We start from the raw sequence: 13,252 nt of genomic DNA on the forward strand, positions 1-13,252 counted from the left end.
GGCCACGTGTCGATAGCTAATTGGTCGTTGCTTTTTATACCCCATCAGTTAGTGCATTTATTGTGGCTCTAAAAACGATAGATGCAATGATGTGGATCCAATAATGCCGCCCTTGTCCACCTTTTCTACAAGGGCTCATGTGAGTTTAGCATCCCTCATGTTTTACATTTGATAGTGTGTGTGATTTCTTAGGAAAGCTAAGTATGCTTAAGTAGTGTTAATCTCTTATTTGACATGTAGCCTATATTTTGGGCCTTGTATCTTCTACTACAAGCCATTTTAGTGAAATTCGAAGTCTTTTGACTAGTACAACAACTTGGCTTTCATTCTTTGTGTGTTTGGTATCAAGAGAACATGTTTCTTCTAATCTCATCTTCTCCGTCCATCTAATCGGTTTCATTAGAATCACCTTATGGGTGTGTTTTCTTTATGTAGCTCATTCATATTGAGGCTCAATATTTAGCACCATGATAGTAGCCATTTTAAATTGGAGATAAGCTCATTTATTTTCCATTATAGTTAAAAATCTAGTGAACATAAAAGGGAAAATCAGGAGTCAAAGTTTACCATATCATGACACCAGAAGATACAGAGAGCTTTGCCACTGGCCAGAGATCATAAAATGCACTCTTAGAGAATCCTCTCCATGTTTCGGGGCACCATCCTCCGAAAACATACACGAATTCTCCTATGAGTGTGAGCCAATTTGCAAAAACCATCGAACCCATGGCACCAGAAATTCCCAAGTTTAACCTGTAAACAGCCACCCACGAAAGGAGTAGCTGGAGCGCAAACGAGGTACTCGCTAGCCATGCAATGATCATGTTCTTTTGTTGGGCTTGCAGAAACATTTGCAAAGTGAAGTAAAACGCAAAGTAGAATATAATGGGGATCAACCATAGGGAGATAGCATTAGCGGCTTCTGCTATTTTTGTGTCCTCGCCAAGAATAAAAAGAATTGGGGTTGCAAAGATGTAGAGAGGTAGCATAAGGGTCGCGACAGCAAGCAAAAAAATCCACGACCTCTGCATATAGATTCCCAGCATGTGGTATTGTCGTGCTCCATATGCCTGGCCACACAAAGTCTGAAGCGCACTCGCCATTCCCAACTGCAAAGAAAATAAATGTGTAGATTGTTACGTGACTAGATGGGTCCCGCTTAAGGTGAAATAAATTAGTTTAGATATTTGTTATTCTTAGATTTTGCTCTCTAGTTGTTTAGTATAGGTAGGAGTCTTAGAGATAAGGGTTATCTATATTAGGGATTTTCTATAAATAACATGTACGTAGCCTTAAATGAATGAAGAATTTTAACCCCGAAATTGTGTTTTTGCATAAGGAGGAACCAATTGTTCCCTCGAAGTGGGTCAAGAGACCGATCTTCCCTATAAGAAGACCAATCATGTTGCGAACCAATTCGGGTTCATAACAATTGGTATCAAATCAATCAATCCTGTGTCCTGGCTGCATCTTGGGAGATTTTGGATTTTGTACATGATGATTTTTGAAAGATCAATGCACTTGTTTTGGAATTGATGGGAGGGTATCGATGTATTGTGGAAGGCTTGAACAAAATCAACATATCGATAATCTTGACAATGTTAATGTTCGGTTAGAGAAAAGTGCAAGAATTGATGGTGAAAAGGATGGATTAGATGAACACATTATCGAAGAGTATATTGATTTTATTCAACTATTCGATCATTCTGCCATTTCGATGCTACTCCATGAAAAATCGTATTTCTTTCCAACTTGGAATATAAGAGATTTTGAAGGCGGGGTTCGAATGATTGCAACTCCTATTTTTGAAGAACTTGAAAGGCTAATATCAACTATGTTTTTCAACAAGATTATATCCAATAAGATTTGGGACCCCGGTGGAATAAATTAGTTTCTCTAATAATCCAACCTTGAGGGCAAGGTTGATTTCAAGGTTGATGGAATTTTATGTGACTAGATGGGTCCCGCTTATGGTGAAATAAATTAGTTTAGATATTTGTTATTTTAGATTTTTCTTTGGGGAGTGATAAATCGACTCCCCATGTGTCTTTCTCTCTCCTCTAGGTTAGAGAGAGAAAGAGGAGAGAGATAGACACATGGGGAGTCGATTTATCCATTAGGGGAGTCGATTTATCACTGCCCTTTTCTTTCTAGTTGTTTAGTACAGGTAGGAGTCTTGGAGACGAGAGTTATCAAGATTACGGATTTTCTATCAGTAACATATGCATAGAGCCTTAAATGAATGAATAATTTTATCCCAAAAAGTTTGTTTTCTGCACAAGCAGGACTGAACCGTCCCTCGAAGTGGGTCAAGAGGCTGATCTTCCCTCTAAGAAGAACAATCAAGTTGTGAACCAATTCGGGTTCGTAACATCCATAAAAGGCCAAGACCAGCCACCACGATTGCTACCTTAAAAGTACGAGAATTTGTATGTAATATATAGTTTTTGGTTATAAGTCGGTGGGAAAGTGATGCCCTTAAAAAGCAATGGATACATGACGTGCACAAAGAAGACAATCAGTAATATCCGAAATTGTCAGGCCGGATTCTCTTCGGGCACCGGTTTATGGGTCGCATCTTTTAAGTAGATAGACTCTCTACCGGGCCTCTTCGGGCACCGGTTTATGGGTCGTATCTTTTAAGTAGATAGACTCTCTACCGAGCCTCTTTGGGCATCGGTTTATGGGTCGTATCTTTCAAATAGATGGACTCTATACCTGGCCTCTTCGGGCACCGGTTTATAGGTCGTATCTTTTAAGTAAACAGACTCTCTACCGAGCCTCTTTGGGCACCGGTTTATGGGTCGTATCTTTCAAATAGATAAACTCTCTACCGGGCCTTTTCGGGCACCGGTTTATGGGTCGTATCTTTTAAGTAAACAGACTCTCTACCTAGCCTCTTTGGGGGCACCGGTTTATGGGTCGTATCTTTTATCCTTCGTTCGTAGCTTGTTTGATTTGGAGATTTATTAATGCTGGGGAGTAATTGCTTTTGTGGATGGATAATCGAAAAGGAGATTTCATTACTTGGGGAGAATGATCACATTTCTACAATATCACAAAGACAAAGAACAAACACATATTTATTGGAAATAAGAAAATTGAAACGAACTACATTACTGGTAAAACTCTTTCAGATTCGAAATGTGCCAAGTGCGGGGAATGGGGTTGCCCTCTAAGTCTTCCAATTGATACGATCCTGGCTGGAAAGTACGGGATACGGGGTAGGGTCCCTCCCAGGTGGGAGCCAATTTTCCTGAGCTACGAGAGTCGGAGACTTCGGATTGTCGTAGCACCAAGTCGCCCGTCCTTATCGCTCTTTCCTTCATCCTAGAGTTGTAGTATCAGGTGACTCTGTGCTGATACACGGCCATCCTGACTCGGGCTTTTCCTCTAGTTTCTTCGACGAGGTCGAGGCTACCCCTTAGGTGGTTGGGATTAGCCCTCTAGTTGTAAGCCTCAAGCTTTGGAGAGTGGGCTCCAATCTCAACGAGTATGACCGCATCTACCCCGAAGGCGAGGCTGAATGGAGACTCTCCTGTCGCGGTTCGATAGGCCCAGAGGAGATTCGGTAATTCTTCTGCCCATAAGCCCCGGTTATTTTCTGCGCGTTTCTTCAATCCCTGTAAGAGAGTTCGATTGGTTACTTCCACTTCTCCGTTAGCTTGCAGATGGCCGACTTAGGTGAACCGTTGTTCGATACCGAGTTTTTCGCAAAAGTCTTTGAACCGCCTGCTCGTAAATTGGGTTCCGTTGTCAGTTACAAGGACCCGTGGAATACCGAACCTACAAATGATATCATGATAGAAGAAGTTTTCTGTTTCTTTGGAAGTAATTTTCTTCACTGCCTTGGCTTCAACCCTTTTAGGGAAGTAGTCAATGGCGACATACATCATTTGGTGCCCCTTGGTCGAGTTTGGAAAAGGCCCTAACAAATCCATTCCTCACATAGCAAATGGGACTGGATTTGAGATGGGTTTGTAGGGAATTACAGGGAGACGAGGTACGGTAGCGAACTTCTGGCATTGCTCGCATTTTCTGACGAAATCAGATGTGTCTTGGTGAAGGGTTGGCCAGAAAAAACCTCGGCGAAGGATCTTGTGAGCTAACACCTTTCCTCCCGAGTGATTGCCACAGATTCCTTCGCGGACTTCTCTCGTGGCGAGTTCTGCAGTGGAGGGTGGGACGCATTTCAATAAAGGCCATGAAAAGGACCGCTTGTACAGCTCCTGTCCATCGAAGATGTAATCGGCCTTGGCAACCAGGCGTCGAGCTTCCTTTCTATCCGAGGGTACGACACCGTCTTTTAAGTATCGTACTATAGGATCCATCCAACTAGGTTCCTCGTTGAGTTGTAGGATTTCTTCTCTCTCAATGCTAGGTTGAGGGAGGATCTCGGTATAGATGTTTCCTAGTTCAAACATTCCGGACGAGGCCATCTTGGAGAGAGCGTCAGCGCGGGTATTTAAGGTCCGGGGAACGTGTACTATCTAGAATTCTTCAAAGGTGGAGATTTCCTTTCTCACCTTTTCTAGGTATTTGATCATCCACTCTTCTTTAGCTTCGCTGAAGCCATTTACTTGGCTGACCACCAATTGTGAATCACTATGGACTCTGATCCGATTGACTCGTAATTCGGCGGCGAGAGCTATTCCAGCGATCAAAGCTTCGTATTCCGCCTCATTATTGGATGCTTTGAAATCTAGTCGCAGGGCGTACTCAGCAATAAAATTGTCCGTCCCTGTTATGACCAAGCCGGCACCACTGCCCCCAGCGTTGGAGGAGCCATCCACATACAACTCCACAGTGGATCTTGGCTCTGCTGGTCTAGAGTCGGTTCTTCGGCCGTGAGACTTGGTTCTTCGGATTCCTCTGTCAGTACCGTACGTTCCACAATAAAATCTGCCAGCACTTGGGATTTGATTGCTGGACGGGGCTTTATCTTGATGTCGAATTCGCCAATTCAATGGCCCAATTAATCAGGTGTCCTGAAGTTTCGGTCTTCTGCAATATCCTTCGGAGAGGCTGGTCGGCGAGTACGGTAATAGGATAAGCCTGAAAATACGGGCGGAGCTTTCTTGCCGACATGACGACAGCAAAGGCGAATTTTTCAATCTCCTAGTATCAGGTTTCGGCGTCATGAAGCACTCTACTGACATAGTAAATAGGTTGCTCCATTTTTTCTTCCTGCCGAACGAGTACAGAACTTACCGCGACGGGCCCAACTGCTGGTCGAAGGCCGTCTGACATTCCTCTGTCCATCGAAAGTCTTTCACACTTCAGAGAGTTTTAAAGAAGGGCAGTCACCTTTTAGCAGATTTAGACATAAACCTGTTGAGGGCCGCGGTTCTGCCGGTGAGTCTTTGGACATCTCTGACTTCCTTCAGCGCTGTCATTCCTAACAGTGCTTTTATTTTCTCGCGATTGGCCTCAATTCCTCGTTGGCTAACCATGAAGCCTAGGAATTTTGCGGAGGTAACCCCAAAAGTACACTTGGCGGGGTTCAACTTCATTCGGTTCCGTCGGAGTACGGCGAAGGCCTCTTCAAGGTCGGCGATGTGGTTCTGTGCTTTGAGGATTTTAACGAGCATGTCGTAGACATATACTTCCATGTTCTTCCCAATTTATTCGGCAAAAATCTTATTGACGAGACGTTGGTACGTGGCGCCAGCGTTGTTTAGGCCGAAAGGCATGACTTCCTAACAAAACAACCCTTGGTCGGTGACGAAGGAAGTTTTTAGAATCTCGGGACTGTACATCTGAATCTGGTTGTACCTGGAGAAAGCATCCATGAAGCTTAGCATCTCATGCCCGGCGGTGGCATCAATGAGGTGATCGATCCTCAGTAACGGGTAACAATCTTTGGGACATGCTTTGTTGAGATCCGTGAAATCTATGCAAATTCGCCACTTGCTGTTGGATTTCCTGACCATCACAACGTTGGCAAGCCACTCCGGGTAGCAAATTTCTCTGACAAATTTGGCATCGAGGAGTTTATCTACTCCTTCCTTGATGTGCTTTTGTCGTTCGGCAGCGAAATTGCGTTTCTTTTGTTTGACCGGCTTGGAGTTTGGGTCCACGTTCAGCTTGTGGACTGCTACATCGGAGGGAATTCCCTGCATATCGGAGGCAGACCAGGCGAAGATATCCGAGTTAGTCTTTAAGAAATTGACGAGGTCAGTTTTAAGCTTACCTGACAGGAGAGAACCTATTTGGACGGTTTGTTCGTCGGAGCAGGGGAACAGAGGAATTTCCGTGAGTTCCTCAACCAGTTCTCCCTGCTTTACCACAACCAGAGGGTCGGAACCACCAACGGAGAAAGTTTCTTTGGCGGCCTTTTTCTTTTTCAGCACGGCGACGTAGCACTTGTGGGCTTTCTCCTGGTCACGGATAACTTTTCTGACACCAGGTTTTGTGGGAAACTTTATTTTCAAATGGGCAGTGGAAACCACTGCCCCCAGTTCATTCAGCGTTGGCCTTCCGATGATCCCATTATAAGTGCAAGGGACGCGAACTATTATGAAGGTTTGCATGATGGTGCGCTGGGTCGGGTGAGCTCCAAATGTTACGGGCAGTTTGATTTTCCCTCATACCTTGATTTCTCCTCCGGAGAATCCAAAGATGGACCAGTCAATAGGCTCCAGCCTATCACTACTGATGTCCATTTCGATGAAGGCGTCCTGATGGAGGACATTGACCGAGCTTCCAATGTCTATCAAGATTCGCCCCACGTTAAAGTTGGCGATGGTTAGTCGGACTACCACAGCGTCATCATGCTGCCGATCTATCGTTCCATAATCTGCCTCGGTAAAGGTGATGGGTACACTGGTACTTGGGTCAATCCTTGACTTCTTGGGGGGGTTTTCTATGGAGTTGATTTGTCCCGCATAAAGGGTGCGTCCTTCCTCGGTAGGTCCTCCAGACGCCGAACCTCCATAGATGGTGTCAATATTTCTAGTGATCTTAGGTGCTTTCTCCTGATCCGAAGCTCTTTGCCTACTGCTTTCCGCCCGGTGGTTTGGAGAGCGACGATGTTCGTCCGGCCGGTGTATTTAGGATCTGGGTCGTTGCTGGCTCCTTGGGAGATTTTGAAGGTAACGATCAATCCGGCCAAGTCCCGCGAGCCTTTCGATTTCATTCTTCAGATGATAACAATTGTCGGTGGTGTGCCCATGATCTTGGTGAAAAGGACAATATTTGCTGGAGTTTTTACCTTTTCCCGAGTTTCTCATTCTTTCGGGCCAGTGTATGGGTTATCTATCGCGGATTTCGTGCAGGATATTTGAGATGGTGTTGTTCAATGGAGTGTGGTTGACCCTATCAAACTGGGGATGTGGGGAGCGACGATTCTGTCAATCGTTGTGCCTTGCCTGCTTATGACTCAGTAGCGCCCTAGAGTCGTCTTTCCGCTTTTCGTTTCCTTGGGTGTTCTCCAACTCCCTTTCCATGGCAAATGATTCCTCATTATTGATGTATCTATCCGCAGTGGCCATGAGTTCTTGGAGGTCACGAGGAGGATTCACATTCAAGGCGACTTTCAAGTCTCTATCTAGGACAGCATGGAGGAGTGCGGCACGAACCATATCGAAGTTCGGTTCATTAATTTGGTGGAGTTCCACTCGGAACCGACTGATGAACTTCCGTAATGTTTCGTCCTTTCCTTGCCGTAAAGTCAGAAGAGCATCGGCTGGCTTCTTTCGGGGCCGATTGTTAACGAAATAAGCGACAAACTCCTTTCCTAGTTCGTGGAATGACTCGATGGAGTTGGGCCTTAACCGACTGTACCAGTTGCTAGCATCTTTCTTTAGGTAGGCGGAAAAGGCTTTGCACATCGTGGTGTCTGAGGCATTCCTGATTACCATCGCACGGCGGTAAGTTCGGAGAAACTCAAGAGGGTCAGATGACCCGTCATAGATGTCTAACCGAGGCATGTCAGAATTCATAACAACGATGGCATTAGAGATTCTTGGAACGAATAGATAAGTGATTTCGCTATCCCATTCTGCTAGGAGCTCCGGGTCGCAGGGCGCCTTCATTTGTTGTTGGAGTTATCTTATCTGGCGTTGGAGATCGGCCATGACAGTGGGGTTTTCTTTTGCTTGATTGTTTCTCGTATCCGATCATCGTCCCGATGGGCTAGATTCGCTGGTTCCATCATCGCGTTGTCACCTCTTCGATGGCGATTATCACGGCGATAGTCGGGTGGCAGGCTGGTGACTGAGGTAGACCATTGCTAACGTTGGCGGGGTCTTTGACTTCGAGGATTTCGTCCTTCTGAGGATCCTTGCGCCTCTGAAATCTCGACAGGATGAATTTCTTCGCCCGGTGGGGTTTATAGGCTGAGGTGGCACTGCTGGTTGGGGAGAGATCCTTTGGACTACTAGTTACAGGGCGGCCGCGATGCTTCCAAGTTGCTGTGTGAGTTGGTTGAAGACGGTCATTGTTACCGGAGAGTCGCCGGAAGTAACCATCTCTCCCGTCTCCTCCAGTGGTTCGCGGTCTCGTTGACTTGCTTGGCTTCTCGTAACCATTCTACCACTAGGTTGGGAGGTAGCTATCGACTTTGGCATAGTCGTGCCCCACGAATGGCGCCAATCTAATAACGACAAAAATCTGACTGCACTAACTAGCTTCGCAGAACCTGAAATCCTGCGCTCACAGAAAAAGCGTCAGTGGGCCCGAAGTTGTGGCTCCGGACGGCCACTTCGACACTCAAGTCAGAGATGGGCAATCATAGACAACGGACGGGGAATGGGAGAGGGTTCAATCAAGTTACCAGACCAAAGGAGGAGAGGGAGAATTGAATGCCCTCTGGTTGAGTGTATAGACCCCTTTTTATAGGGGAGGAGATTCGCGATCTTGAAGATATCAATTAGGCCTTTAATTTAGCCCACGTGGGGCGCAACGGATGGAGAATAAAATCAGGGAGATACGATTTCCTGCGATTCCGGGCGGAGATCGTGGATGGTGATTTAGGCGGGATGTTTTGAATTCAAAAGCCACGCCTTACGTATAACGGCTATTCGGATTAGTCGCTTGGGGGCGAGATCCCCGTGATTGTGTTCGATTTCCCTGGTAGCTCGGTACCGGTCAAGGGAGAAGTATCAAGGAGGTCCGATCAATGTTCGCTACGGAGTGTTGCTACGGGGGTTGTATTGATCCAGTTGAATGGTGGAGAAGGGGTTTGAGGGTCGGTACCGTGAATGCTGATTTTTACCCGCCATCTTCACCCATGGTAATTCGTGGAGTCGATTGATGAGATTCGTGACCGTGTGGAGGGGAATTCGATCCTCTTTTAGCACGACCAACGCTAGGCTAATGATGAGGCAGATCAGCTTTCCATACTAGAGTTAACTAGGCGAGGGTGGAGATTTTTTATTATCTTTCTCCTTGATCTTAGTTTATATTTTCATCTTTTATTGTTCTTTCTTACTAAAATCTTTTAATCAATCCCGGTCGCAGAGGTACCCCACGCCGCCCCCACGCCCTCCCCAACCACCCGACACACACCTCCCCGTTTTATTGTTTTAATATACTCCACGTCATCATGTCAAACAAAAACCACAGTGCCATTAATAAATTAAGAGGTGAGGGGCACCCTTACAAAAATTGGATTAAATAGCGGCCCCATTGGTTCAAACGTCACAGAGTGCATTTATAATAATAGGTAAATGTCAGAGAGCATTTGTTGCACATTGTGACTTTCAACCAACGCCGGCACCCTTTCATACGATTTCTGAAAGGGCGCCCTTCTGTGCATTCATCATAAATTAAGTATTAAATTATTAAAAATAAAATATTTTAAGAAAATGTTGACAAAAGGCTAAAATATTTTTTTTTTTGAAAAAAATAAAAGAAAAATGGAACAACCTATTAATTTTCATAAAGAAAATCATCAACATCAGTCAAAAGAAATTCACGAAATCAACAGTCTGAAATTAATTTTTTATTAGTTAATAACTTTATTTTCAGTTAATAACTTAACTTGCTAATTTGGAAGTGTTAAAGTTTGGTAAATGATATCACCACTACCGTATTTTGATAATCGCACTTCTCACTATATTAGAAAGTGCGGTATGCCCCCCACCATAGGATGATCCAAACCGTCAATTAGATGGGCCACAGCCTAAATAGGTTGTGCCCCAAAAAATATTTCCATATGTTGATCCTAACCCTCCGATCTATAGAGGGTCAAGATCAACCCTCTAATATTCAGTCCCATCGGAGGGTTAGGAACTTAGGATCAACATATGGAAATTAGTATGTAAGTGAGTGAACTGCCCCGCTTGCATTCAACCAGCCAATTCAAACGGTTCACTCACTTAAATCAGATTACCGAGTGACACAATTGTTAAATTAACTAAACCGTACCAGAATTCCGTTTGCAAATCGCAAGAGAACGGTTTGAACGAGGGCATAAGCAGCGAGCTCCAGTCCACTAATGTGGCCTAGAAACGCTTGAGTCAACACCAACATCCCAAAAGATGAAATTCTTATCAGTATTGAAGGTGCTGCAACCCTCCATAGCTTCCCCGACTCTGTAAAAAACCTTCTCTTCAAGTCCCCTCCCTCCTCCTCCCTTGAACCCAGAAGCATATCCTCCATCGATCCAGTTTCCATTTTTTTTAATCTCATAAACACCTTGACGTACCTAACACATGAAAAACCAAACAGAAAATTGCAATTCCTTTTTAGGAAATCATGCCTCTCTATATGTAGGAATTCAGTAACCCGTCGAAAGGTTTGACGTTGAGTCTGAGGGGCTTATGAACGTGTAAAAAACCACCCCTCTTCCCACTATCTCCTGGATCTAAGGTATTATTAAAATTAGTGATATGACAACCACTTTATTTCTGGCACATGGTTTTCGTATGCCCTAAAGTATCTCATTAATGCAGTGGGAAGAATGCTATAATCAAAAACCAGGTCAATCATCCCTATTCATAACATGGGATTTGCTAGGGACCACCGCATAAAGGCTTTTTGCAGCTGGCTGTTGCATGTGAAAATAGCCACCTCACATGAATCAAATGAATAAGACAAAATCTGCTGAATAGATGCCCCCTGTAGAAAATCGGGCTGGGGTTGCCTGATTCTAATAAGATGCCTTTTCTAGAAAACTAGAATCACTATTAATCTTGAGTTTCTTAGATTGATTGCAATTAGTCTTAATGAGTGTTTAAATAGAACACTTAGAAGGGAGAAGGGGTTAAAATAGAAAGAGAATAACGTCATCATAAGAAGGAAAGAGATAAGGATGGAAATCCTAACTTCTAAATCTAACTTAGTTGCACAATATATCCAAACTATCTAATCTACCACACACCAATCCAAAAGTAAAGGTTTCCTTACAATCACCTACGATTGAAAAGATGGACTCTTGTACGCCGCGGAAGTGCATGATTTAGTTGTGTCGTAAAGGAACTGCATGACGAACTCACATGCACTGGGACCCCTGGTTCGATATGTGACTGACCTATGTTGGTATAAATGAACAAAGAGTTATGAACTCCAAGGACATAGTGCAGTTTCGTTCTGTGAAATAACATCATGATTTTTGGATTTACCTTGCCTTGCAAAATCTTACCAGTTTTATTGATATTGATGATCATAAGTGGAAATGTCTCGAGGAAGATACGGGCGTGTGACAGATCTTTTTTCTAACCCTAGGACCATACAACCCCCACCCCAGAGAGAGTCGTTCAGTGAGGAGCCCCATCATATAAGGGGTGGTGATACGGTGCCAGACGTTCCTCCTGTTGCGGAGGGAGCTAGCCAGGAGCCCCAACAGGAACGTCCAGGGTCTCCTACCCTAGGTCAGATGATGAGGACTCTTTTGGGGGTAGTTACCTGTCATAAGAGCAAATCCAGCCAAGGCAGGGAAATTATCTTTCAGAATTTTAGAGGATGGCGATGCCATTTGAGAAGACCATTGATCCACTGGTAGTAGAGTTGTAAGCCCAAGGGTTCCCATGGGTTAATCATTCAGCTTACCTTCTTGTTTTGATGCCAGCAAACCAAATTGATTAGCATTTATGGACTGATGTGTTGCTTTGAGGTGTTGTGTTGTATACAGGAATTCCATGCCATAATCGCCATTACACAACTCTTAACAACACATGACTTGTGGATCAAGAATCAAAGGAACCAAGAGCTTGTACCTACATTGGAGTCATCCTCATTTGAAGATGCTATGAACACCTTATGCCCCTAAGACTACAATCTAGTCTTCAAGTAAGTATGCTAGAGAGGACCATAAGCAAACTAATCAAATCACAAAAATGATTTTGGAGTTTTATATCTATCACCTGGAGGGGAAGTGAGAGTTATTAGGATCTGTTGATGGCGAGATCTGGATGAAAACTTTGGCTGGGTTCTGAGAAAATAGGAGTTTAATGTGGTAAAGAATGTGGTAATTAAGGTGAACGGCTAGTAATGATCAAAGGTAAAGTAATAATTTGACAATGGTGGAGGCAAATCAATGATCAGATTCTACAGAATTGCTCAAAACTGGCGTGATTTTTCATTGGAAATAAGGATATACGATCAAAGATTCACAGAGGAGAATGAATCCTTACTGAATTTGATAAGAATGGTAAAGATTGCAGTGGAATTGATCGGTGAGATGCAACATAATTTCGCCCAAGATCAGAATTTTATAAAGATGGCTAAGATGCAGTCCAAATAGGACTTGAAGCAGAAAGCGGTTAAATGGGATCAGGAATGTCTTTATTGAAATGGAGTAATGAAAAGGTCAATCCCCTCTATTCCAATAAATGATACCCTTATGACCCAGTTGGTTTTCATGTCTACATGCCCTTTTTTTCTAGGAAGAATCTTCCAACACATAAAACAGAACATGGATTTGAACTATAAAGAGATAAGCTGATCTTTAAAACATACAGAGCATAGGCTGCACCACAAATGAATGAACTGAACTTTTACCACAACTAAAACATATAGTGCTATCATTGAAGAGAGGGACTGAACTTGCACCCCTACTAATACATACAGTGCTAACAACAAAGTGAAGGACTGAACTTGTACTACTACTAATATGCATAGAGCTACAATCAAAATTTTACTTCATGCGATTTTGTGAACATAAATTCTACTCATGGCTTTCATAACCTGACTAAAAGATGATGCTTTCCTGGTTCAAAATTGCCTTCTAAACACATATGCCTAAAAAAAATCTCATCATCAATCAATAGAACACACTCTATCTTTTATGTGCTTACACATGTATATA

General features: G+C 43.8%; 1 protein-coding gene across 3 annotated transcripts in view; it reads right to left on the bottom strand.

The window, feature by feature from the left end:
* The window catches only part of LOC143858754 (protein DETOXIFICATION 23-like), a 45,441-nt gene that overhangs the window by 16,577 nt on the left and 15,612 nt on the right, over nucleotides 1–13,252 (bottom strand). Inside the window, exons 1-2 of one of the 3 annotated variants that reach the window (XM_077369463.1) lie at nucleotides 10,372–10,869; nucleotides 568–1,109 (exon numbers count right to left, since the gene is read on the bottom strand). In XM_077369463.1, coding sequence (XP_077225578.1) covers nucleotides 568–1,109; nucleotides 10,372–10,635 — 806 coding nt within the window. In that variant the 5' untranslated portion in view covers nucleotides 10,636–10,869. Of the gene's footprint in view, nucleotides 1–567; nucleotides 1,110–9,198; nucleotides 9,412–10,371; nucleotides 10,870–13,252 lie in introns of those variants that run through there. The other 2 variants (XM_077369464.1, XM_077369465.1) reach the window with 2 other exon arrangements.

This window comes from Tasmannia lanceolata, unplaced genomic scaffold, assembly GCF_043159265.1.
Source record: "Tasmannia lanceolata isolate RefF3 unplaced genomic scaffold, GAP_Taslan_0.1 ptg000026l, whole genome shotgun sequence".
NCBI classification, from domain to species: domain Eukaryota; kingdom Viridiplantae; phylum Streptophyta; class Magnoliopsida; order Canellales; family Winteraceae; genus Tasmannia; species Tasmannia lanceolata.